Source organism: Lemur catta, chromosome 16 (assembly GCF_020740605.2).
Source record: "Lemur catta isolate mLemCat1 chromosome 16, mLemCat1.pri, whole genome shotgun sequence".
Lineage (NCBI taxonomy): Eukaryota > Metazoa > Chordata > Mammalia > Primates > Lemuridae > Lemur > Lemur catta.
In genome coordinates this window covers 11,533,273-11,559,436 of record NC_059143.1, presented here as the reverse complement: position 1 = coordinate 11,559,436, position 26,164 = coordinate 11,533,273, and the positions used below count along the sequence as shown (strand labels likewise).

Sequence of the window (26,164 nt, the reverse complement as noted above, 5' to 3'; positions counted from 1 at the left end):
TGTGCTGGCATCTTCCAGACCGGAGACCCTCAGTTTTAGCTTCTGAAGAAGAGAAACCTCCAGTCTCTGCCAGGGTAGAGAAGGACTGCCACTTGGCTCTGCAGATTCAAGGAGTTTTTAGCTCCATCTTCATCCCCACTTTCAGAGCATCCACTACTACCAATCCCCATTCTTTTTGCAGGTTCTGAAATTTCAACGGAATTACATCTTGGATTTCTGCACTGCTGGCGTTAGATTCAGCTTTCTCTGAGTCAGTTACAGCTTGCCTATCTGCCTTCTAGCTTGCTACATCTTGATGTTGCTTTTCTCTCTCCTGTTCTTTTCCTCCTTGGGAATTTATGCCAAAACAAACAAAAAATCCTTGTATTGTCATTTAGTTCCACCAGAAAGCCTCAAAGATAGACGTGTGTACTTTGTCACTATCATTAATCAGAAATCAATTTAGAAATAATGCAGATAATCCAGCCGTGGCAGAAAGGAGCTGCAGATGATGGCTCATCCATAGACTTAAATATTGTGCAGCCACTAAAAGAGGTAGTTGCTAAGAATTTTTAATAAGGAGAAAACTTTTGTAATAAAGTTAGTTGATTTTTAAAATGTGACAAGATTGTTTACATAAGATGATTTCACCAACTTTTAAAATGTTCAAGGAAAAAGTGTAGGTAAAAATATACTCATTTATTAGTTCATGGTTCATGGATAGGATTATGGGGAACTTTATTTCTGTAATTTATAAATTTTTACAACGTATAAATAAATCTTAATTTTCTCATCATGAATTGGATTATTCAATAATACATAATTACTGTAGAAAAGTTAGATAATATATAAAAAGAAGATACGCACACACATACACTGTTTTTAATTACTCCAAAGTCCATCAAAGAGTTATAAACTGTTAACATGTTGCCGTATGTTTTCCTCCCAGTAAATTTACACACTGCTTTTATAATGAAAACAGTAATGTTCTTCCACTTTGTGTGCACTGTTAGAATCTTAGAGTCAACAGTGGGCAAATACAAGAAAGGCTAGTTTGGAGCCACTGTTAAAATACAATTGTTACCTGGAAGGAAATGGGAGATCCCTGGGAGCCTCTTAGCTTTCTCACCTAAGTCAACAGAAAGGATTGGTTTACTAGGTTTGCTAATTATCAGCCTGAAAGACAAGAGGACCTCATACAAATTCCTGGGGAGCATCAAAAGGATGAGAGAGAATGCGGACAGCACGCTGGAGACATCCGCATGGAGAGAGCTGGCCCAGGTGTGCTGCCAAGATTTGCCCGCCTTGCTTAGGATCAGTCCTGCATATCAGCAAACACATGCCCTGTGTGTCCTGTAGATCATGCCACCAGCTGACCTGTAAGCAGGAATTGGGGGGAAGATAGCTACTGTTTGATGAGGATGATGGGTTTCTTCATTGGCATAAAAGGAGCAGTCTCCCTTCAAGATGACATATGCATTCATTATCCCTGGCTTGCTTCTGCCGTGACATTTAAACTAGTGAACTTTAGACAGCATTCCTCTGTGCACGGTCCCTATCACGAGGTAGCCCAAGAATGGACAAGGCACATTTTTTTTTTTTTTTTTTTGAGACAGAGTCTCACTTTGTTGCCTGGGCTAGAGTGAGTGCCGTGGCGTCAGCCTAGCTCACAGCAACCTCAAACTCCTGGGCTTAAGCAATCCTTCTGCCTCAGCCTCCCGAGTAGCTGGGGCTACAGGCATGCGCCACCATGCCCGGCTAATTTTTTCTATATATATTTTTAGTTGTCCAGATAATTTTTATTTGTATTTTTAGTAGAGCCAGGGTCTCACTCAGGCTGGTCTCAAACTCCTGACCTCGAGCGATCCACCCGCCTCGGCCTCCCAGAGTGCTAGGATTACAGGCGTGAGCCACCGCACCCGGCCAAGGCACATTTTTGATCCATGGCATTTTGAGGATGCCATGGTTACCTGCAAATGTACCAGGAAGATTTTGATTCTTCTTCTTGAAGCAGATTGGTTACTTGGTGTGTTTTATTTTTTACTAATGGGTTATCAACTTCTTCCTTTTGTTTCGATTTGGAACACTGAAGAGCACCCCATATTTATAAGTTTACTCCAATCAGTTAGGGGGACCTTGCTGGGTTAGTTTTGGTTCCAAAACTGTGACAGGTTCAAAGTCTCTTGCCTCTTGCAAGGTCTTTTAATCTTCATATCTTTTACTATCTCTTTCTCTGGCTCTATTTTCTTTCTTTTTCTCACTTTTTGTTAGGTTGCTGTCTTTTATCAGTCCGTTTATTTGAGGAAAGAAGAGATGGATTGTTACTGGCGAGTTAGTGTGAAAACAACAGTCTCATCTTTATCACTAGATAATTAAAAAAAAAATCCCCCAGCTACCAATAAGTTATCTCATCTGCCCAGTTTTGCTTTTTAAGATCCTATCTAAATGAATTACAACCAGCAAAATTATAAAAAGAATTATAGTTAGAGGCAGAAGATATTGGTAATCCCTTCCTGTTTGACAATGGATTTCTTTTGAGGAGGTTGAAAACAATCATTAACATCAATTTAAATGCTTATTTACTTTACAGTGGTTAACTATGAAGTGATCTTTGAGGAAGGGTATGTTCTGGAAAGTTAAGCACTGAAATTAGTCTGTCTGCTCTTTTGAGGATGAGTTTTAAATAAATTGCCCAGTTTACTGAGGAGCTGACCATCCTACAAACTTCAATAATTCAATAAATATTCAACTTTTAAAAAACACGATAGAAGTGGCTTATTTGAAGCTTAGGAGTTGCTATTAGGTAGGTCCAAACGATGCAATATTTAGCATTCTTGTGGAAATAGAATTTGGAAAGATAGATTGCTTGCAGGGGAAATGTTTGAAGTCAAACAAAAGACTGAAATGACTTTCTCCTGATTTGGAAGAAAAGGCGGTATAATTGCTTTCTTGAAACCTCAATGTGTAGAGCGATTCTACTAGAATACTTAATAGACTGGGAAAAAGTTAGAGCATTCTACATGTCAAATATTGTTCTAAAAGTTTTACAAATATTAAATAACACACGCCAGGACAACACACTGAGGTTAATGCTAGTGTCTGCTCTCCTCCACCCCCTCCTTTAAATTAATAAATTTTATTGTTTAGAACAGTTTTAGTTTCACAGCAAAATTAAGCAAAATGTACAGAGTTCCCACATCCCACTCCACCCAACCCCAGGCACAGCCTCCCCACTATTCCCGTCCCCACCAGAGTGGAACATTCCATGCAATCCACGAACCTGTGCTGACACATCGTTATCACCCAAGGTCCATAGTTTACATTAGGGTTCACTCTTGGTGTTGTACATTCTATTGGTTTGGAGAAATGTCTAATGACATGTATCCACCATTGAAATATCATACAGAATAGTTCCACTGCCCTAAACATCCTCTCTGCTCCACCTATTCGTCCCTCCCTCTCCCCAGTTCCTGGCAACCTGATCTTTTTATTATCTTTCTAGTTTTGCCTTTTCTAGGATGTCGTATAGTTGGAATCATACAATATGGAGTTGTTTTTTTTTTTCCTTCAGATTGGCTTGTTTCACTTAGTAATGTGCATTTACGTTTCCTCCAATGTCTTTTTGTGGCTTGAGAACTTATTTCTTTTTAGCGCTGAATACTACCCTATTATCTGTATGTACCATAGTTTATTTATCCATTCACCTACTTGAAGGATATCTTGGTTGCTTCCAAGTTTTGGTAATTATGAATAAAACTGCTATAAACATCCATATGCAGGTTTTTAAGTGGACATAAGTTTTCGATTCATTTGGATAAATTCCAAGAAGCCCAATTGCTGGATTGTATTATAGGAGTATATTAAATTTTATAAGACACTATCAAACTGTCTTCCCAAGTGGCTGAACCATTTTGCATTCCCACCAGCGGTGAATGCGAGTTGCTGTTATTCCAGATCTGCACCAGATTTTGGTGTTATTGGTGCTTTGGATTTTGGCCATTCTAATAGGTGTCTAGGGGTATCTCATTCTTGTTTTAATTTGCAATTTCCTAATGACATGTGATGTTAAACACCTTTTAATATGCTTACTTGCCTGTATATCAACAGGCTATGCTTACTTGATCTGTATATCAACATTGGTAAGGTGTCTATTCGAGTCTTTTGCTCATTTTTAAATCAGGTTGTTTGCTTTCTAATTGTTGAGTCTTCAGAGTTCTTTTATGTCTTGGATAACAGTTCTTTATCAGATGTGTCTTTTGTAAATATTTTCTTCCAATATGTGGCTTGTCTTCTCATTCTCTTGCCATTGTCTTTCACAGAGTAGTTGTTTTTAATTTTAATAAAGTTCAACATCAATTATTTCTTTCATGGATCACATCTTTGGTGCTGTATAGAAAAAGTCATTGCCATATCCAAGGTGACCTATAATTTCCCCATATTATTTTCTAAGAGTTCCATAGTTTTGTGTTTTATATTTAGGTCTAATGGCCCACTTTGAGTTAATTTTTGCAAAAGGTGTAAGATCTGTGTCTAGATTCATTTTTTTTTTTTTTGCATGTGGATGTCCACTTGTTCTAGTATCATTGGTTGAAAAGACAGACTATCTTTTCGCCATTGTATTGCATTTGCTCCTTTGTCAAAGATCAGTTTACTATATTTATGTGGATCTATTTCTGGGCTTTCTATTCAGTTCCATTGATCTATTTGTCTATTTTTTTTCACCAGTACCACACTGTCTTGATTACTGTAGCTCTACAGTAAGTCTTGAAGTCAGGTAGTGTCAGACCTCCAGCTTTGTTCTTCTGCTTTGATATTGAGTTGCTTATTCTAAATCTTTTGTCTCTCCACATAAACTTTAGAATCAGTTTGTTGATATCCACAAAACAACTTACTGGGATTTTCACTGGGTTTATGTTGACTCCATAGATAAAGTTGAGAAGAATTGACATCTTGAAAATATTGAGTCTTCCTATTCATAAATATGGAATATCTCTCTGTTTATTTAGTTCTCTGACAGCTTTCGTCAGAGTTTTGTACCCATATACTTCTTGCATATATTTTGTTAGATTTATACTTGTGTTTAATTTTTGAGATGCTAATGTAAATGGTAATATATTTTTAATTGCAAATTCTACTTGCTCATTGCTGGCATATAGGAAAATGACTGAATTTTATAAATTAAATTTATATTCTATAACTTGCTATAATTGCTTATTAGTTTCAGGAATTTTTGTTGATTCTTTTGGATTTTCTACATAGATGATCTTGTCATGTGTGAACAAAGACAGTTTTATTTCTTCCTCTCCAATCTGTATATCTTTTACCTTCTTTTCTTGTCTTATTGCATTAGCTAGGTCTTCCAATATGGTGTTAAAAAAGAGGAGTGAGAGAAGACAGGCTGCCTTGTTCTTGATCTTAGCAGGAAAGCTATGAGTTTTCCCATCATTAAGTGTGATATTGGCCAGGCGAGGTGACTCATGCCTGTAATCCTAGCACTCTGGGAGGCCGAGGCTGGAGGATCGCTTGATCTCAGGAGTTGGAGCCTGAGCAAGAGCAAAACTCCATCTCTATCAAAAATAGAAAAAAATTATCTGGGCATGGTGGCATGTGACAGTAGTCCCAGCTACTTGGGAGGCTGAGGCAGGAGGATCATTTCAGCCCAGGAGTTTGAGGTTGCAATGAGCTATGATGACGCCACTGCACTCTACCCGGGTGGGGCGACAGAGCAAGAATCTCTCTCAAAAAAAAAAGTATGTTAGCTATAGATTTTTGTAAATGCTCTTTACCAAGTTGAGGAAGTTCTAGTCCTAGTTTGCTAAGAGTTTTTATTATGATTGAATGTTGGATTTTGTCAAATGCTTTTTCTGCATCCATTAATGGGATCATGTGATTTTTCTTCTTCAGCCTGTTCATGTGATGGACTACATTCATTGATTTTTGAATGTTGAGCAAGCTTTACATGCCTGAAATAAATCCCAATTGGTTGTGCTGTATAATTTATTTTATACATTGCTAGATTCAATTTGCTAATATTTTGTTGAGAAGTTTTGCATCCTCATCTTATGTTTAGCATCTTATGTTCATGAGAGATACTGGCATGTAGTTTTTTTTTTTTTCATAATGTCTTTGTCTGGTTTGGGTATTAGGCTGGTCTTGTAGAATGAGTTAGGAAGTATTCACTCTGTTTCTATCTTCTGGAAGAGATCATAGAGATAGCCAAATGTATAATTTCTTCCTTAAATGTTTGGTAGAATTTGCTAGTGAACCCATCTAGGCTTGGTGCTTTCTGTTTTGGAAGATTATTAATTATGGATTTGATTTCTTATATATATATGTAGTTTATTCAGATCATTTATTTCTTCTAGTGTGAATTTTGGCAGATTGTGTCTTTCAAAAAGTTGGTCCATTTCATCTAGATTATCAAATCTGTAGGCACAGAATTGTTCATAATATTCCTTTATTATTCTTTTAATGTCCATGGGATCTAGAGTGTTGTCCCCTCTTTCATGTCTGATATTAGTAATTTGTATTTTCTCTCTTTTCTTAGCATGTCTAGAGGCTTATTTTATAAATCTTTTCAAATAGTAAGGTTTAGGTTTTGCTGATTTTCTCTATTGATTTATAGTCTTCAATTTCGCTGATTTCTGTTCTGATTTTTATTATTTCTTTTCTTCTATTTACTTTGGATTTAATTTGTTCTTCTTTTTCTAGTTTCCTATCTATGGTGGAAGCTTAGATAATTGACTTTAGATCTTTCTTCTTTGCTAATATATGCATTCAATGCTATAAATGTCCCTCTAAGCACTGCTTTTGCTGCATCCCATAAATTTTAATAAGTTGCATTTTCATTTTGTTTAATTCAAAATATTTTCATTTTTTTGAGATTTATTTGACCCACTTGTAATTTACAAGTGTATTGTTCAATCTCTAAGTATTTGGGGAATTTCCAGCTATCTTTCTCTTGCTGGTTTCTAGTTTAATTCCATTGTGGTCTGAGGGCAGACATTTGTATGATTTATATTCTTTTAAATTTGTTAAGGTGAGTTTTATGCCCCAGAATGTAGTGTGCTCTCTAGGTGAATGTCTCATGTGAGCTTGAGAAGAATATATAATCTGCTGTTGTTGGATAAAGTAGTCAGTCTATAGATGTCAATTATATTCAGTTGACTGATAGTGCTATTGAGTTCAACTGTGTCCTTACTGATTTTCTGCCTTCTGCCTTTCTGATAAATAGGTGTTGAAGTCTCCAACTATACTGGTAGATTCATCTTGTTCTCCTTGCAGTTCTATCAGTTCAACAACTCGTGTATTTTGAAGCTCTGTTGTTAGGTGCATACATGTTAAAGATTTTTATGTTCTTCTTTGAGAATCTATCTCTTTATCATTACATAGTACCTCTTTTTATCCCTGATAACGTGCCTTGCTCTGAAGTCTGCTATGTCTAAGATTAATATATCTACTCCCAGTTTCTTTTGATTAGTGTTAGACAGTATATCTTACTCCATCCCTTTACTTTTTAATCTATATGTGTCTTTATATTTAAAGTGGGTTTCTTTTACACAACATAATTGAGCCTTGTTTTATGATCTACTCTAACAATCTCTGTTTTTTAATGGTATATTTTATACCATTGATGTTTAAAGTGATTATTTATCTAGTTGGACTAATATCTACCAATTTTTTTACTGTTTCTATTTTTTTTGCCTTTGTTCTTTCTTCCTATTTTTGTCTTCCACACTTTTTATGTTTTTAGTGATTTTTCATTGAGCATTTATATGATTCCATTTTCCCTCCTTTCTTAGCATACCAATTTTACTTCTTTTTCAACTCTTTTTAGTGGTTGCTCCAGGGTTTGCATTATATACATTTACCACAAATCCAAGTCCACTTTCAAATAACACTATGCCACTTCACAGGTATGTAAATACTTTATAATAACTAGATATTTCTAATTCCTACCTCCTGTCACTTATATCATTGCTGTCATTCATTTCCCTTGTAAATAAGTAGACAGCTGTACATATATTTGAATACGTTGTTGCTATTTTTTTTTTTTTTTTTTGAGACAGAGTCTCACTCTCTTGCCTGGGCCAGAGTGCCGTGGCATCAGCCTAGTTCACAGCAACCTCAAACTCCTGGGCTCAAGCGATCCTCCTGCCTCAGCTGGGACTACAGGCATGTGCCACCATGCCTGGCTAATTTTTTCTAATTTTAGTTGTTTTGCTAATTTCTTTCTCTTTTTAGTAGAGACAGGGTCTCACTCTTGCTCAGACTGGTCTCTGAACTCTTGAGCTCAAGGAATCCTCCTGCCTCGGCCTCCCAGAGTGCTAGGATTACAGGCGTAAGCCACCATGCCCGGCCTGTTGTTGCTATTATTATTAAGAAACTGTTATATGTTAGATCAATTAAGAATAAGAAAAATAAAAGGTTTTATTTTAGTTTCTGACCTATGTCATTTTCCTTCTCTCTGAAAGAATTTTTTTTTTTTTCTTTTGAGGACAAATTAGAATTTGCTTTAAATATTTCTTTGGAGAAGGGGAAACCACACTGCTACGCAATAAAGAGAACATTTTTACAGTCCGGGAGTCTTATTTTTCACACATCTTATGCCATGAATTCATAGGGACTAGGTCCAGCAGCTCAGGCTTCTCACAAAATGTGCTTCTCTGGGTGCAGCAGGCTGGTGCTTCAGTTGAACCCAGGTACTTTCTCTTTGGCTTCCTTCTTTTTCTGATTGTTTTCCTTCACATATTTCAAGAAGCTATCTCAGCTCTTAGAGTGCTTAATATGCTCAATATGCACATTAATCCTCCTGGCAAGAATCTTGCCCTTAATTTGTTTGTTTACAACAATGCCAACAGCGTGCTGGGTAACAGTGTAGACTCTGCCAGTGTTGCCATGGTGACATCTGTGGGGCATGCCTTTTTGAACAGTACCCATTCCCTTGATGTCTACAATATCACCTTTTTTGTAGAGTCTCATGTATGTGGCCAAAGGAACAACTCCATGTTTCCCTTTGTGTTCATCATTTTGGTGAATTACTAGAAGATGGCGTCTCCAGCCAAAAGGAAGCTCAGAAGAACTTTTTAACTTTTCTTGCAAGGCAAGTCAGCTGGCAACAAATACCCTCATTTTTGTTTGAGAAAGTCTTTATTTCTCCTTCACTTTTTAAGGATAATATCAAAGGCACAGAATTTAGGGTTGGTTTTTGTTTTTGTTTTTCTCTCAACCCTTTAAACACTTTACTCTTGCATGAGTTTTGAGAAGTCTGATGTTATTCTCATCCTTCCTCCTCTATAGGTAAGATGTTCTTTCCCTCTGGCTTCTTTCAAGATTTCTTTTTTTATTTTTTATTTTCTGAAGTTTGAATATGACATGCCTAGGTCTAATTTTTTTTTTTTTTTTTGGCATTTATCCTGCTTGGTGTTCTCTGAGCTTCTTGGATCTGTGATGTCTGGCATTCATTTGGGGAAGTTCTCAATCATTGCTGCTTCAAATATTGCTTCTATTCCTTTCTCCTCTCCTTCTTTTTTTCTTAGGACAGAGTCTCACCTGTTGCACAGGCTACAGTGCCATGGCATCAGCCTAGCTCAGAGCAACCTCAAACTACTGAGCTCAAGTGATCCTCCTGCCTCAGCTTTCTGAGTAGCTGGGACTACAGGCAAGCATCATCATGCCCAGATAATTTTTTTCTATTTTTGGTCACCAGGCTAATTTTTATTAATTTTAGTAGAGACAGGGTCTCGCTCTTGCTCAGGCTGGTCTCAAACTCCTGACCTCAAGCCATCCTCCTGCCTTGGCCTCCCAGAGTGCAAGGATTACAGGTGTGAGCCACGGTGCCTCTCCTTGCCTTCTTGTATTCCCCCTACACATAATGTTACACCTTTTGTAGCTGTCCCACAGCTCTCAGCTAGTCTGTAGTATTTTTCTAGGTATTTTTTGTTTTTGCTTTTCAGATTTGGACATTTCTATTATTATATCTTTACATTCAGAGATTAGTGTCCAGTTTACTAATGAGCCCATCAAAGACATTCTTCATTTGTTACAGTGTTTTTGATTTCTTGCATTTCTTTTTTATTCTTAGAATTTCCATCTCTTTGCTAACATTATCTGTCTGTTCTTTTTTTTTTTTTTTGAGACAGTCTCTCTGTTGCCTGGGCTAGAGTGCCGTGGCGTCAGCCTAGCTCACAGTGACCTCAAACTCCTGGGCTCAAGCAATCCTCCTGCCTCAGCCTCCTGAGTAGCTGGGACTACAGGCATGTGCCACCATGCCCGGCTAATTTTTTTATATATATATATTTTTAGTTGTCCAGCTAATTTCTTTCTTTCTTTCTTTCTTTTTTTTTTTTTTTTTAGTAAATATGGGGTCTCGCTCTTGCTCAGGCTGGTCTCGAACTCCTGAGCTCAAAGGATCCGCCCGCCTCGGCCTCCCAGAGTGCTAGGATTACAGGCGTGAACCACCACGCCCAGCCCTATCCGTCTGTTCTTGCATGTTATTCACTTCTTTCATTAGAGCCTTTAGCATATTAATCTGAGTTTAAACAATTTTTTTGGTCTGGTGATCCCAACATTCCTGCCACATCTGACTCTGGTTCTGGTGCTTGTTCCAACTCTTTAAACTGTGTTTTTTACCTTTTAGTATGCCTTGTAATTTTTTTTTTTAAGTAGACATGATGTGCTGGGTAAAAGGAATTGTAGCAAATAGGCCTTTAGAAATGTTCTGCTCAGTCTTTTGGTGACCCTTTCCTCTGGACTGTGGGCTTCACCAGTGTTTCTTAGATTTTTTTCTCCCTTATGTGGGATAAGACAGCTAAAGGGGGCTGGATTTGAGTATTTTCCTTTCCCCATGTAGGTTAGCCTGTGATAAAACCCCAGCAGGCAAAAGGTTCTGGTAAAACAGTTTCTGCTGAGTGCAGGCCTTGTGAAAAAGAACAGAATGTTCTGGCATGTTTTAAAATGGTTCTTTTTTCCTTCCCCTTGCTGGAAGCATAAGGGGATTTTTCTCTGCTGGTCCACTGTGAGGACCTGGTAGAGCTCCTGGTGGTAAAACTTACATAAGTGCGGGGCCTCCCTGTGACTGGTTCCCCTGGAGTTCCAGCCTCCAGTACTTCTTCAATTGCAGTTCAGCTTTTCCCACCCTGCATGGTTCTTGAAGCGGTTTCTGCTTGTGGGTTTCTACTCTAGTAAGTTGTGATTCTCTGTGTCTGTCTGTCTGTTTCTCCAATTTTGCGGGGAGCAGTTTGCCCTGTGACCTCACTTCTCTGACAGATATCAGAGGAGTTATTGGTTTTTCAGTTTATTCAGATGTTTACTTGTTAAGCTAGAGTAGTGACTTCTAAGCTCCTTACCGGCCAGAGTGGAGACTGCCTATTACCTCCCTTTTACACATGAGGAAACAGAGGCACAAACGTGTAGTATAATAATTTGCTCGAGGCCCCTTAGTTAGTAAGTGGCAGAGCCAGGGTTTGGTGTTCTGGTTCAGGAGTCTGTGCTCTCCTGCACCACTGAGAAAAGCAAACTAGTGGGAGATGGAGAAATGTGTTTTCTTAATATGAGATCTTTCATGTCTACTAAATTTATGCTTTCAAAAAATTTTCTAAAACATTTAATAAAGAAACATACGCCCAGAAAAGTTGACAGGAAAACAAAGATTACTAAAACTTGAAGTAAATATAATAAGTAAACATTTTAGAGTAAAAGAAAAAAGTCATTCCTAGACATAACTTTTGTGCATATTACATTTTAGTCATTGTCTATCTGTGGATATTACGTGTTCAACTTTTTCACTTAACATTGTGTCCTGGAAATTTCCCCATATTTCTCTATCTTTTTTTTATAAATGACATTTAAGAGCTGTATAATAGTCTACCTAGGTGATATACTATAAATTATAAAACCTTGCTATTGTTGTTTGACACTTGATAATTCATGATTTTCTTTTACAATGATAGATAATGTTTCATGATTGTTTACCTTCTGTTGAGTGATTTCATTCAAGATGGCCCCATGAATATGATCACTGGGTCAATGAGTATGGATAGATATATAACTATTGCTGACTTTTGTTATATTAGTTTCCAGAAAGATTGTACCAATTTTCTGCGCTTTCAGCATTATAAAATTATATATATATATATATATATATAAAATACATATGATATATACACATGCACACATATACTTCTTACATAAAAGTACAATGTCTATCAATACTCAGAGGCTCTAAAATAAGACCACTTCCATAAACTGATGTGTGACTTTTCAGATTTTCAGTTTATGTTACATGTAGCCTTGCATATAGCAGGCATTTCATGGATATTTATTGAATGGATGAATGATGGAAGGATGGATGGATGATATTCAAATGATTCTTCCTAATTAACACACAGAAAGTTAGTGGCAAAATTGAGATATCTTGATTTACAATCTAGAGCTCTTTCTCCTACCACAACTTCAGTTTTACTTTCTTCTGCCAATATTTATTGTATACTTAGTATGTACCATGCACAATGCTGGAAGCTGGGGGTACTACTATCAATAAAATGTAATTCCACTCATCAAAGACCTCCCAGTTTGACTGAGACTCATATGCCTCTCTCCATTGAGTCCTCATTTACAAAACGCAAGTGTTGATCCCAGATTCTGTGATTTTATGAAACCCTAAACTTTCTATTTCTAGATACCAGGACTTCAAAGTAAGCTTATTTTAAAGAGCAATCTAAAGGAACTCGTGATTCAGGATAATGATAGTGAATATTCTCTCTTTTTTTCCTCATTCATTCATTCATTCACTCATTGAACACATACTAAACACCAGACACTATTCAGTTCTGGAAATAAAAATAGAAACAAGGTAAATCCTCTTCTCATAAAATGTCTACATTCTAAAATTTTTTTTTAAGGGGAATAATTTGGCAACCCAAGAGTACTGCACACAGTGTCTATGTGTATGTGATGTGCGCATAGTACTATTTTAGTAAAAACTTAAATGGAGTGGTCTCTCGTATTAAAGTATAGGAGAGAATCAGCTAATATTGATGCAAGCTTACCCTTTAAATGCTCCCAAAAGTTAGTGGAAAATATCATTGAATTTTGCAGGTTTATCATGAGGAAAAATACTTCTACAACAGGTGCCAGCATTAGGACGAAAGAGAATGAATGCACGTGGACTCACCACTTCTCTTCCTCTACTTGCACTCCCACGGACTGGAACTTACTGGGCGCTTTATTCTCCCCTGTTTTGTCAGGTTCATCAGCATCATCCACCTGAACAAATCATCAAATAGTTACTCCATTTTCATAGCCTTGCTTGAAAAACAAATGTCACATTTTATCAGACACATCTGTGGTATTACTGGAATGTTCTGTGATTTGTAACTTCTTTTTCAATATTTGTCTATTTGATGGGTGCCATTCCTACCTTATGGGCACGCTCTTTGACTCTGCTGATCTTAGTGAAATGCAATTTTTTTCACTCCCAAGGTGGCTGATGAATGCCCATGACTCCTCCACAGATTTGCAAGCACATACTCACCTGTGAGCACTGTATCAGAGGGGAGTGCTACATGGAAACATGTTCTTGGAAGTTTTGAATTCGAAGACAATAAAATACAAAAGAAGAAGGAAAATTCATTTACTGTAGTTACAAATGTTGATGCTGGGAGCTATAGATATCAACCTTATTAAGATAAATTATACAATATCTTTATTTTTCCCCTTACATTAAAGAATTGGCTTTGCATATCACTCTATAGTTGCTAAATAGCTATGTATATATTATAGCTCATATAAAAAATATGTCCGTATATAACTGATAGCCTATATGACAGGTTCACCCCAACCCAAATTTGAAGTAAATTTTAGAACTATTCAAAGCAATTAGGTTTATTCCTTTTTCCTCCATGTATTTAATAAATTATTGTTTCCTAAATATAAAAGCAATTTAATGTAAGTTATATACAATTAAATACAGAAAAATATAATGTAGAAAATCTCCCAAGAATCACTGTCAATTCTTTGATGCATACTTGTCTGTCTTCTTTTATATATGTAAACATATATCATATATATTTAGATGTCCATATAAATGATTATTAATACTAAAATTACACAGATGAGATTATGCTATATATATTTTTCCTTCAATTTGCTTTATTCATTAACACTGCTTTCTTTTGGACATTTTATCATCTTAGTAAATGTAGCTATAACTCAATCCTTCTGTTGGCTACATGAATATTTCTTTTAATGACTACTTACTTAAGCAACATAGGCCCAGGGTAATTTGCTCTTTGTTACTATTATGTATAATATTACAAATAATATTTCACATGTATCTTTTTGAACAGTTGTACAAATATTGTTTAGGAAAAATTCTTAGAAGTAGAAATGCCAGGTAGAAGCTACTGAGCATGTGCAACTGTAAGAGACATCTCATCAAACCATTTACCATCCCCCAGAGTCAGTGCACAGGAATATCCATTTCCCCACACCCTCCCCAATACCAAATGGCAAACTTTTACATTTTTGCTAATACCACAAGTGAAAAATATTTATTGGCCTCTTCTACTTCTATTTCTAAATTACCTCTTCACATCATTTACTAGTTCCTCCTCCCCTAATTGAGTTGTTTTTGATTTTCTTATTCACAGTATCTCTTAATATCTTTTGATCCAAAACCTTTCTCTGTTATGTTAATATATACTGCAAATATTTTCTCTCCATTTATCATTTGTCTTTTAAACTTTGTCCTTCATTGTAGAGAACGTTATTATGTGGTCATAGCTAGCCTTTATGGTTTGGGAAGGCCTTCTTTTCCCTGAGCATTGCCTTTTTTTTAGTAATGGGATCTCACTGTGTTGCTCAGGCTAGTCTCAAACTCCTGGCCTCAAGCAATGCTCCTTCCTCAGTCTTCCAAATAACTGGGACTACAGGTGTGCATCACCATGCCTGGCTTCGGAACATATTCTTTAAAGTTCTCCTGTATTTACTTTTATACTTTCAAATTTTTTCTTTCATATTTAGTTTTTAAATCTACTATCCTGAAATGTTTGTGTGTAAGATATATATGCAGAGATCTAACATTCCCCGGTCCCCCACCCCTTGGATTATCAATGGATCTGGCTCCATTCATTAACTAATTCGTCTTTTTGATTTAAGATGATAACTTTATCTCATACCAAATTTTACCTATACAGGTAGCCCCTGGGTTACGGACGACCCGCCTTAAGGTGTTGCGTGTGCTTACAAACAGGCTCCCAAGGCTCCCCATAGGATAATTTATAACTAAATAATTAAATTAATAATTGGGGAACTAGTTTATTCTGTGCATGATGTAAGCGGTCCCTTGGCACAGCATCTTTACGCTAGCGGCTAGTCTCATAGATAGAGAGAAAAGCAACTGATAGAAACACAAGAACATGAAGAATCAGAAGATCCAGATCCAAGAAAATTTACACAAAAGAATTCACTGAAGCAGGATTTGCTAAGCTTGTAAAAAGGAAAATGGCTGTGCAAACAACCCTGGATACCTTTTTCTTTCTTTCTTTCTTCCTTTTTTTTTTTGAGACAGAGTCTTGCTCTGTCACCTTGGCTAGAGTGCAGTGGTGTCATCATAGCTCACTGCAACCTCAAACTCCTGGGCTCAAGCGATCCTCCTACCTCAGCCTCCCGAGTAGCTGGGACTACAGGCATGCGCCACCACACCCACCCAATTTTGAAATTGTTTTGTAGAGAGTGGGATCTCGTTCTTGCTCAGGCTGGTCTCGAACTCCTGACCTCAAGCGATCCTTCCTCCTTGGCCTCCCACAGTGCCAGGATTACAGGCGTGAGCCACCGCGCCCGGCCCCTCTAAATACCTCTTTCAAGAAACCAACTTCAGTGGTCAGCTCCCCTCGCCCAGCAACACAATCAGTTCCGGATTCTGCTGCACCCACTCCGTCCTCTCCAGCACCACCTCCATCATCTTCCAATTAATGTTCCCTATCTTCCTGCCTCAAAAACGCCCCTTCCAGTAAGCAAGATGCTGATGCAACATTAGGTGAGTGTTAACCTTTAATATTCTTTTTTGAAATGTCTCCTATCTCCTATCTAAACATTTTGTATGAGCTTGTTTTTAGGTTCTGTGTGTTGAATTAAAAGAAAGAGCACAACAGTTTCTATAACTTATTATTACATTACAGGGTATTATTATTATTACAGTATTACACTGTATTATTATCACATGTGAGCCATTTTAGTATTGCTATTGCTATTATTACCATATATGCTTTATATTTTAACTTATTTATTTATTTATTTTTGAGACAGAGTTTCACTCTGTCACCCAGGCTGGAGTACAGTGGCACAATCATAGCTCACTGCAGCCTCAAACTCCTGGGCTCAAGCGATCCTCCTGCCTCAGCCTCCCGAGTAGCTGGGATGGAGTGTCACCATGTTGCCCAGATTGGTCTCAAAATCCTAGCCTCAAGTGATCCTCTCTTCTGCCTCAGCCTCCCAAAGTGCTAGCAACACAGGCATGAGCCACTGCACTCGGCCTGTTTTGTTTTCTAATACATTTATCTCCACTTTCATCATTAGTAATTCCTTCCTTTTAATTTTTTGTTCTTTTTCTAGCTTTGTGAATTGAATGTTTAGTTAATATTGTAATATTTCTTCCTTAATTATGAAAGAACATAGGGCTATGAATTCTTAGATCATAGGTATCAACACAGCCCATAGTGATGATTTATAAGATTTCTGTTGTTACTTATTTCATAATAATCTTGAATTTCTTCTTTAACTCAAATGTTTTAAAAAATGTTTTAATGTTTTCAAATGGTTAGATTTTGGTATCTATTTAGCATTAATTTCTTTTTTTATATTTGTATAAATTTGTGGGGTACAAGTGGAATTTTGTTATATTCATAGATTGTGTAGTGGACAAGGCTTTTTGGGTATCCATGACCCAAATAACTTACATTGTAACCATTAAGTAATTTCTCATCATGTACCCCGTCTCTTCCCCTCGCCTTCCCGAGTTTCCACTGTGATCATTCCACTGTCTACATCCATGTATATACACTATTTAGCTTCCACTTATGAATGACAACATGTGATATTTTTCTTTCTGTTTCTGTTTCACATAAGATAATGGCCTCCAGTTCCACCAATGTTGCTGCAAAAGACACGATTTCATTCTTTTTATGGCTGAATAGTATTCCATTGTGTATATATACCACGTTTTCTTTACATTTAGTGTTAATTTCTAGTTTTAAGGCATAATAGTAAGAAAACATGACTGTTATATTTCTTCTTTTGGGAATCCATTAAATTATCTCTGTAGGTTCATTAATTTTGACTTGGAATAAATATTCCCCAAATCTCTTCCCAAATGCACATTGACACTGACTTCTAAGAAATCAAAATAAAGTTTGCAAAGTAAAAATATAGTGAAACTACCTCCTTAGTTTTCCTTTACTGTTTTAAGCCAATCAATTATATTAATAAATCAGAGCTAAGGTGATCTTTTTATTTTTCAGAGCCCTCTTTCAAATCATCACAACAATTCATTTGTTTTGTATTGTTTGTGAAAATAGTTTACTCAACTTGGTAGAGATAAGTTTTGTCATTAGCAGATGGATTTATTTCTTCACATAGGGCATAAAATATATGTGTACACTTGGGACAGGTATTAAAGGAAATAAGTCTTAGGGGTGCAATCTCAATTTTCTTTTATTTTTAATTCAAAGCATGAGAAAGCAACTGCATTTCACATAACGTGAAATATTAAGCTTAAAGTTTTTTTAGTCTGTTTTGCAACATGATCATAGATGGAAGTCACAGTCTACCACCTAGAGGTGGAGGAGTGAGGGTCTAAAGCTAACAGATCAAACTCATATATAGTCAGAGTTGCTCTTGAGACTCAAGGACGGCATAGCCAACTGTTGCCAGGGGTCACCTTTGCAGAATAGAGTAGGAATAGGAGCTGAGGGTGGGAAAGAAGGAAGAATTTTGTATTTTGTTCTATATGTTCCTCTACCATATGAACCCTTTATAATAATACTGTGTGCATGAATTACTCATTTTGTAATTTTAAGAAAAAAAAATTATCCTTAATAGTGCCCATGACTTTTCATATAAAGACATACAACTTTGCTCTAAATCTGAAGCAACAAGTCCCTATGTCTCCCACCCAACCACCCAGCACTAGAACACCAAAAAAAAAAAAAAAAAAGCATGAGATAAAGTATTTGACTTGACTTTTGGAGCCATATCATATAAAAATACAATCTTTAAATATTCTAAAATCCTCCTTAGTGCCGTGACATGTTCCCACTAGAGGATGGGAACCAAGGCTGCATGTTCATCATGCCCATCGTAGGCTTTGCAATGCACATGCTCTTTGAAAGAAATAGAACATTTATTTATCTATCAGACAAAGTGCCTTGTTCTGGTGGTTTGCTTACTGTCTAGCAGCTCCAAGCTTGTCTTCTACACCCATCTGCCCTGTGACACTGGGCCAGGACTGCCAAACTACATCTCCCAGGCTTCCTTGCTGCCCGGCTTCCAGTTAGGTTCCAACAAAACAAAGTGGGAGAAGGGAAGGGACTTCCTTCCTGTTTCTACCTTCTGTGGGCATCGCTCCAGCCTCCCAGCGCAGCCTTGGCTCCAGCCTCCAGCTCCTTTCAACAGCTCATGCACCAGCTGTGCTGCACCCTCAGCGGTACCGGCACCAGCTGACCGCGCCAGCCTCCTGGTCTGAGCACTGGCTGTACCAGGGCCTTTCTTCCGAGCGCCTAAATTCTGCTAACCCCACCGTTCCCTTTTTGTTTCCCTGGCCCTAGGAGTGGGAACTGCCTCCTGCATCCCTTATTGCTCTCTCAGCCTTTCCGTACCTGTGTAACCAATTTTGTGTACTAAACTGCCTCTGTTTGAGAAACGAGCCTGGCTTCTGATTTCCTGAACAGGACGCTAACCAATTCCATATGGCTGCAGACACATGTAGATTAAAAATGCTTAGGATGTCAGCCAGAGCAGGATGTTGCGGCCTTACACTCTGCGGTTATATCAAAATTACCCAGTGAAGCTTTTTTCAAAAGATGGAACCACTGTCCTCAATGCATAGAGAATAGAGAAAAAAAAAGAAAGGACAGGGGTCACAGGGATTACAAGAAGGGGAACGGAGGAATGTTCTCTTCCTGGCTCTGCCTCACCTCACCTATCCTACTGCAGGCTCATGTGCATCCAAGTGTTAGCAACTTCTAAGCTTTAGTCATTGTATGCAAATTTATCTCTGTGACTTCTACCCTCTTGGTTAAATCCAAATATTGACAAATGTCACCTTTCTTATATGGTATCTAGGGTCATCTACTTAAATTTATGAAGTGGCTTTTCAAAACTTTAAAAGAAGTTGCAGGGCCGGGGTGCAGTGGCTCACACCTGTGATCCTAGCACTCTAGGAGGCCGAGGAGGGAGGATCCCTTGAGGTCAGGAGTTCAAGATCAGCCTGAGCAAGAGCAAGACCCCGTCTCTACTAAAAATAGAAAAAAAAAATTAGCCAGTCAACTAAAAATAGAAACAAAAAATTAGCCAGACATGGTGGCGCATGCCTGTAGTCCCAGCTACTCAGGAGGCTGAGGCAAGAGGATCACTTGAACCCAGGAGTTTGAGGTTGCTGTGAGCTAGGCTGATGCCATGGCATTCACTCTAGCCCAGGCAACAAAGCGAGACTCTGTCTCAAAAAAAAAAAAAAAAAAAGAAAGAAAGAAATTTCAGGGTACTTAAATCTCTGTCTTAATCAAAAATTGAGAAAGCCCTCAGGTGATAAAATTTCAATATTTTTGGCTAATTGTGAAATTAGGTAATTGGTCTATGTTCACCGAGGTGGTAAGGAAAATGGGTGTAATATTAGCTATTAGGTATGGATTAAATTAATAGTGTCAGGAAAGGCTTGGAAGCTCTGGCCCTAAAGAGGCACAGCATGGGAGGGAGTCCAAGATCCTAGTGTTGCATATTTTGGGGATTAGTATGTAAATTAGATTTCTGTATAATGAAATTCAATGAATATTTTACATCTTGAATTTCTAACCTGCTCCATGAACCCCTATATGTTTTTTATAATCCTTTCCCTTAACTAACTACTTGACCTTTGAATTATTTCCCAATAATGAGGGCCTGGAACTCCTGGTCTCAAGTAATCCTCCCGCCTCCACCTCCCAAAGTGTTGGGATTACAGGCATGAGCCACCACATGGGTCCGAAACGATGGATTTTCTATAAGACAAAGGAGGTAAGGTTCTGAAGTCCCCAGGGCAGGCTTCCTGATGTCAAGATTCACCATCCCCCACAACCTGCCCCCAATGCATAAATGTATCTTGTGAGATACACCAAGACCTGCCCCAACGCACAGGCCCCCTTGTTTGCAAGCCCATGATATCCCTTAGTTGGAGAGATGGATTTTATGCAGTTTCTCCTGTTCTCCAGACAAGACATCTGTCCTATTAAAAATTCCTTTCTTCCTCGGCAATCCTCGTCGTCTCAATAATTGGATTTTTGTGTGACAAGCAACTAGACCTAGACTGAAACCCCCTTGCAGTTTTGACAACAAGTTTTTTTTTTTTGTTTTAACTTATTATTCCCTATCAAAGAAGCAGTATGGCATGGTCATTTTCAGCATCTAAGCACAATCTTAGCTTTGTCAACATAAGGTGGGTGATATTGGGCTAGCTACCCAACCTCTCTGCTCTCATCTGTAGGTTAGAGATAACTGTAACAGCTATGCCATAGAGTTGTCGTAGGGCTAAATGAGAGACTCATGTAAAGTATTTAGTACTTTGATATAATTTACATAGCAGTGCACAACGATGGGAGGAAGAATAACAGTGTTTTTGCTCACTAAAATGGCTAAGTATTTAAGAAGTAGGATAATTTCTGAAGCAAAACTTTTCTCCCCAACATTCTGTGTGAATTTCAGGGTAGTTCCGTCTTGCTAGGTGAAATTAATAATGATAGAAGTTGGATTTCATCTATGTGAATACTTTATTCTAAGTAAGAATTATTTTGGAAGTAACCTCTAAGACCAACCAGTCAGATCGATTGATAAACAATTATCTTCAAAATATATTGTTAAGTGAAAAGCAGCAAGATGTAGAATAGTGCGAGATACATGCTAACATCTGGGTAAAAAAAAATAAAATATATACTTTCGTGAATATGCACAAAATATCTCGGGGTGGAAATGCAAATGTTGATTATACTTGTTTCCTCCAGGAAGAACTGACTTGCTATTGAACAGGAACAGTAAAGAAGCTTGTGACTCTATACCTTTCTATAAGGTTAGAATTTTGAACAATGGGAATATATTACCTATTGAAAGTAATATAAAATAAAATAAGAAAAAAAGAAATGAATATTGAGAAAGTAGAAGCAAACTAACATTCCTCAGTGCCAACTTTGTGCCAGATAGGAAGGTACATGTTTTTTGTTGTGGTAAAATTTTTATAATATAAAATTTACCGTTTTAGCCATTTTTAAGTGTGTAGTTCAGTGACACTACGTACATTCCCACTGGGGTGCAACCACCACCACTATCCATCTCCAGAATTTTTTCATCATCCCAAACTGAAACTCTGTACCTATTAAACAATAACCCCCATAGGAAGCTAGATTTTTTTAAAACTCAGTTTTCAAAATAATGTAAGGGATAAATGAAGAAATCAAGTTCTGATCGATTAAGTAATTGCCTAGGACAACACAGAGAACCAACCTCTGCTCTTCCCCATTCCTCAAAATCCTTTGGGTGGCGGGAGGAGCATTAGCTTCCAGTAGAAACTTAGAGAGATGTGGGGGTCCGGGCTGGCCTTGGGCACTTGTCCCCTACAGCATCATCTACTCCTGCTCACCAATGCTACAAGTTCTTTTAGCAAACTTGACAGCTTGTGCTATGGTAACCTGTAGGTTATAAAAAGGCCTTTGGCTCATTGCTGCTAGAGGAAGATTAATTGCCCTTTAAACGTGAACTTTGCAGATCGGACTGTAAAAATACACTATCATTGTGAGATTATACCCCATGCCTGGCTTTTAGAGGAGCCTTAGAGTTGGTTGTGTGGATAGATTTGTTGCACACCAAGTCGAGAAGTTCTTATTCAAAGGGCATCTGCAGAATGATACAGCACAACAAAACTGGGGAAGAAAGAATGATTCTTCTCCTGTGATAGAAGGAAACTTCTAGCAGGATAACCCAAGCCAAACAGATGTTAAAAAAAAAAAAAATAGGCAGCATCAGTTTGATCTTATCTTTGAAGAGCAGAAAACAGTGAACTGAACTGAGAATCCTGCTGAGTTTTCTACCATTTTTATGAAATGCATGATTAGGCTGAAACTAATGCACATTCCTTCCTCATGACGCCGTGACGTGAGTTATGCTCTCCACACTATCAGTGCCTCTGGTCTGTTTCTCCCTCACTCCCACATCTGTGCGAAGTGATTCACATTTTTGTTCTCAAATGGTCAGTCAATTGTGTTGAACCGTACTGTAACACCACTCGGTGACCCGGGTTATCCTTGGATCCCCGCTCCTTTTCTGTGAATCAAAATGTGCATTAGGAATTGATGGCACCTTATGTTTGATTGTGTTCATGTTCCTGGAATTATCCTATAGTTTGAGTCCCATGTTCCGTTTAGAGAACAAAAATCACAGCTGCTAATAATGTCTACAGACAAAATACCTTCCAATCTCAATCACATTTAACCACGTAGGGAGTCCAGAGTCAATAACTTAAAAATCTGGTCCTACGTACAGATATACCATCCAAAATGGCAAGAGAGCAAATCTCCTAGGGGGAAAAAATGTGTTACATTTCTGAGTTTTGAGTTCCCATTTCAAAGGACAGAAAGGGAGGCCGTTACCTGTATCCCGATAGACAGGCATCGATTCTTCTTAAAGTGGTCCTTCTTTCTGTCCTCCGTGGTGACCGTGGCTATGGTGGTAGTGGTGGTGACGGTGGCAGTGTTATTGCCCATGTGTTGACTTGCAGGGCCGTGGATCTGGGCGTTTGCAGCTTCGATGGCAGCTGTCAGAGCCTTCATACTGTCCAGGCTCTCCGTGGAGTTGCTGAGTCCAGACTGGCTGACAATATCTCCGCGCTGGCCCTGTCCGTCCATGTAGGCGTCCTGGGCAGACTCTGTGCTACTCTGGGCTGTGATAGAAATGAAAGGTTTCGTGGTAGTTCTGGGTGGGACTGGAGGTGGTGTCTTCTTATAGGTTGTAATGCAAGATGACACTGGAAGACAGTGAAAACAAAGACACTGTGATTTCTGCGTGGGTCTTAATTTCTGATATCGTAACTGACAGCCACTGGGAAATTAGGGCACATGAAACACACCGAGACGTTAACACGAACACAAGTCCATGGACAGACTAAGTGAGGTCCGTGCTTTTGGGGAGAATTGGGCCTCCCTCCCACGAGGTGATATCACCACAAAATTGAGGGGAAAAAAGACTAGGAAACATCAACCTCTGACATGGAAGTTTCTGAAACGGAAATTAATGTGCATCAACATAAACGAGACAAGATTAGCCCTCTGCAGAAATCGTCCTGGGCAACGATGCGCAGATACATGTGGATAAGGTGAGGGGGGTCGCTGCCTCCTCAGGAAAACAGTGAACACGGCTAACGTGAAACACAGTAACACATCAGAGAAGATTCTAGCGGTTGATAATAAACATTGACAAAGAAGGGAAAGCAAAGAGGGTGCACGGATGCGGACTCTGATCCTAATGACAAGTGGGAGGTGTCTGGGAGACCACAGCCGCCATCATAGCACCTCAGATTCTCCATCAACACCAGTTCATTCATTCCTGTGTCCAGTCCTTCCTTCTTTCATTTCTTCCCTTCCTCTCCCTTCTTTCCTGCCTCTCTTTCTTTCTGTCCTCCTGACTTTCCTTTTCTTCCTCTCTTTCCTTCTTTGTCTTTCCCCTCCTCCCTTCCTCCCTTCCTCTCTGCCCCGCCCCCCATTTCTGGACAGGTGCTCACTCTATAAACTTAACACATTGGCGTTCAGCTTCCCATTTGTAGAAAAAGATTTAGGAAAATAAAGACCAAAAAAGAATTATTAAGTTTCCTGTCAGTAACGAACAATTTCTTAACCAGCTTTCTGAACCTTTTTATTTAGTCCCCTTTAAAAATGATTCAAATCATTGTTGCCACCACTTTCTCCCTCGCCCCACCCCCTCCCTGTCCACACCTTCCCCGCTCACAGCTGGCACCAGCGTGGTCCTGTCACATCGGCCAGACCCGGCCACACAACCCCACCTTGTTGCCTACGGCTCCAGCTGCAACACTCGCTGCAGTGTTGAACGTGGATGTTTCCTCAGGCCACTCGGAACATCCTGTCATGAACAACAAGCAAAGGGACCCTGTGACGCTGTCCTGCTGATCTACTGCCCTGTGATTTGGAATAAATTCTTTAACTATAAAAGGGGTAGAGACCGTAATGTTTGGCTACTTCCTAGGGTCTCCCTGAGAATTGAAGGAACAAATCATCATGCACATGTCACATTACAATAGGACGTGGACGCTGGAAGGGGGCAGGGTGACGGTGACGTGCGGAAAGCAGATGCAGTCACCTCGCAGTCACCCGGATGGACGGCCGGCAGAGGCTCACCCCAGGAAGACCTTCCCTCTAAGCTCACTGCACGCGACACACATGTTTACCGTGTGAACTCAGCTCAGCGACAAGCACACCGGCTTCCTTATTTCTCAGCTGAGGTGCCTGAGAGGAAATGCGACGTGCGGAGGGCACAGCGCCTGCAAGGTGCGGGTCAGGAGCAGAGCCAGCCAGCCCCAGGTTCCTCCCGCTAGCCCAGGGCTAAGCCTCTGACTCAGTCATGCAAGAGCGCACGTTGCTGCTCCTTTGCCTTACTCAGTTTACTTTCTGGCCCCTAAACCACCGTGGAGCTCTGGTCCCCAGACAGTTGGAATGACGGGTGCCCTGCTTGGAGAATGCTCAGTCTCAGTGATTCATCCGCAGCCCCAGGGTGGGTGGGAGGCGGACGAAGCCATCATTAGGACAGAATCTATTCTCTATTAGAACCGAATGAAACGAGATCATTGTATTACTTCTCCTAAGGCAAGCCTTTACAATGTGAACTCATTATTTTGTTCAAAGTGGATTCTCAGGACGTTTGGCCCACTCATATTCCAAGGAAGCTAAATAACACATGCTGACATCCAACGTCTAATCTTTCGGATTATTTATTGCTTCTTGTTAGTTCTCCCCAGTTTTCTCTCTGTGAGCATAATCAAAAGCGGACAATGCAGCCACATCTAGTGTCATTTCATTGGCTGTGATACACAGAGAAAACCCTGCTGTGATGTGATGTGTGATAACAAGGAGGGGGGAGGTGGGGGGTCAGGCCACATTATTGCCAATGTTTGACTGGACTTGGGGACCTGAGCCTCCTGTGTGGTCCATGCACGCCCCAGGCCTGCCTGGTGGCTGTTGTCAGCCCCTTAGTATCAGTAGGGATAACTCTGGGTACCTTGGTCAACTGAGACTTCCAGTGCCGAGACGGTAATGCTGGAAAGGTACGAGGGTGAGGTCGGCCAGGGAGAGTAATGGGCACGTGGCTTCTCCAGCAGGCTGGCCCAGCCCCCAGCGCCCGAAGGAGATAAGAGTTTGAGATCACCCCACATCGGGAATAGTGGACCTGAACAGGAAAACTACTTTCCACGTGTTATGTCATAGGGGCTTTATTATGAGGTTTTATTGCAATATGATGCACCCTCCAGTCATCAAATAGGAACTTAAAAGCAATTCAAATCTTTAATGGTGCCTTTTGAAGGAGAAGAAAGGAGGTTTCAATCACAACTTGCACTTCTCATAATTTCCTCTCTCATTCCCCAATTCTTTTGCAAACTCATACAACTAAATCCAATTTTCCACCGCATCACTTTTTTCCTAACTTTGCAGGCTAAGTCCTAAACCCCTCCTTCTCTCCTAAAGAGGTCTTTTTTTTTTTTTAGTTCAACTCTCATGATTCAGCACTAGGAGTGGTTTAGAACCCACTGAGAAAGTCTGAGCACCAACAGGTGTGTGGTAGGTAGAATCAGGCCCAAGGAGTGCGGAGACACAAGCCAGTAAATATTGTCTGGTCAAAACAGAAAGAGAAAATGAGAGGCTTATACATAGTAAGTGAAACACCT

At 39.1% G+C, this 26,164-nt stretch overlaps 1 protein-coding gene across 1 annotated transcript in view; it reads right to left on the bottom strand.

Annotated features, from left to right (window-relative positions):
- LOC123621702 (disks large-associated protein 1-like) overlaps positions 1-25,654 on the bottom strand; it is a 72,499-nt gene extending 46,845 nt beyond the window's left edge. The window contains exons 1-3 of the mRNA XM_045527614.1: positions 25,501-25,654; positions 22,866-23,239; positions 13,154-13,245 (exon numbers count right to left, since the gene is read on the bottom strand). Of these exons, the coding sequence (XP_045383570.1) occupies positions 13,154-13,245; positions 22,866-23,239; positions 25,501-25,654 (620 nt within the window). The remainder of the gene's footprint in view (positions 1-13,153; positions 13,246-22,865; positions 23,240-25,500) is intronic.
- Between the last annotated feature and the right edge of the window lie 510 nt (positions 25,655-26,164).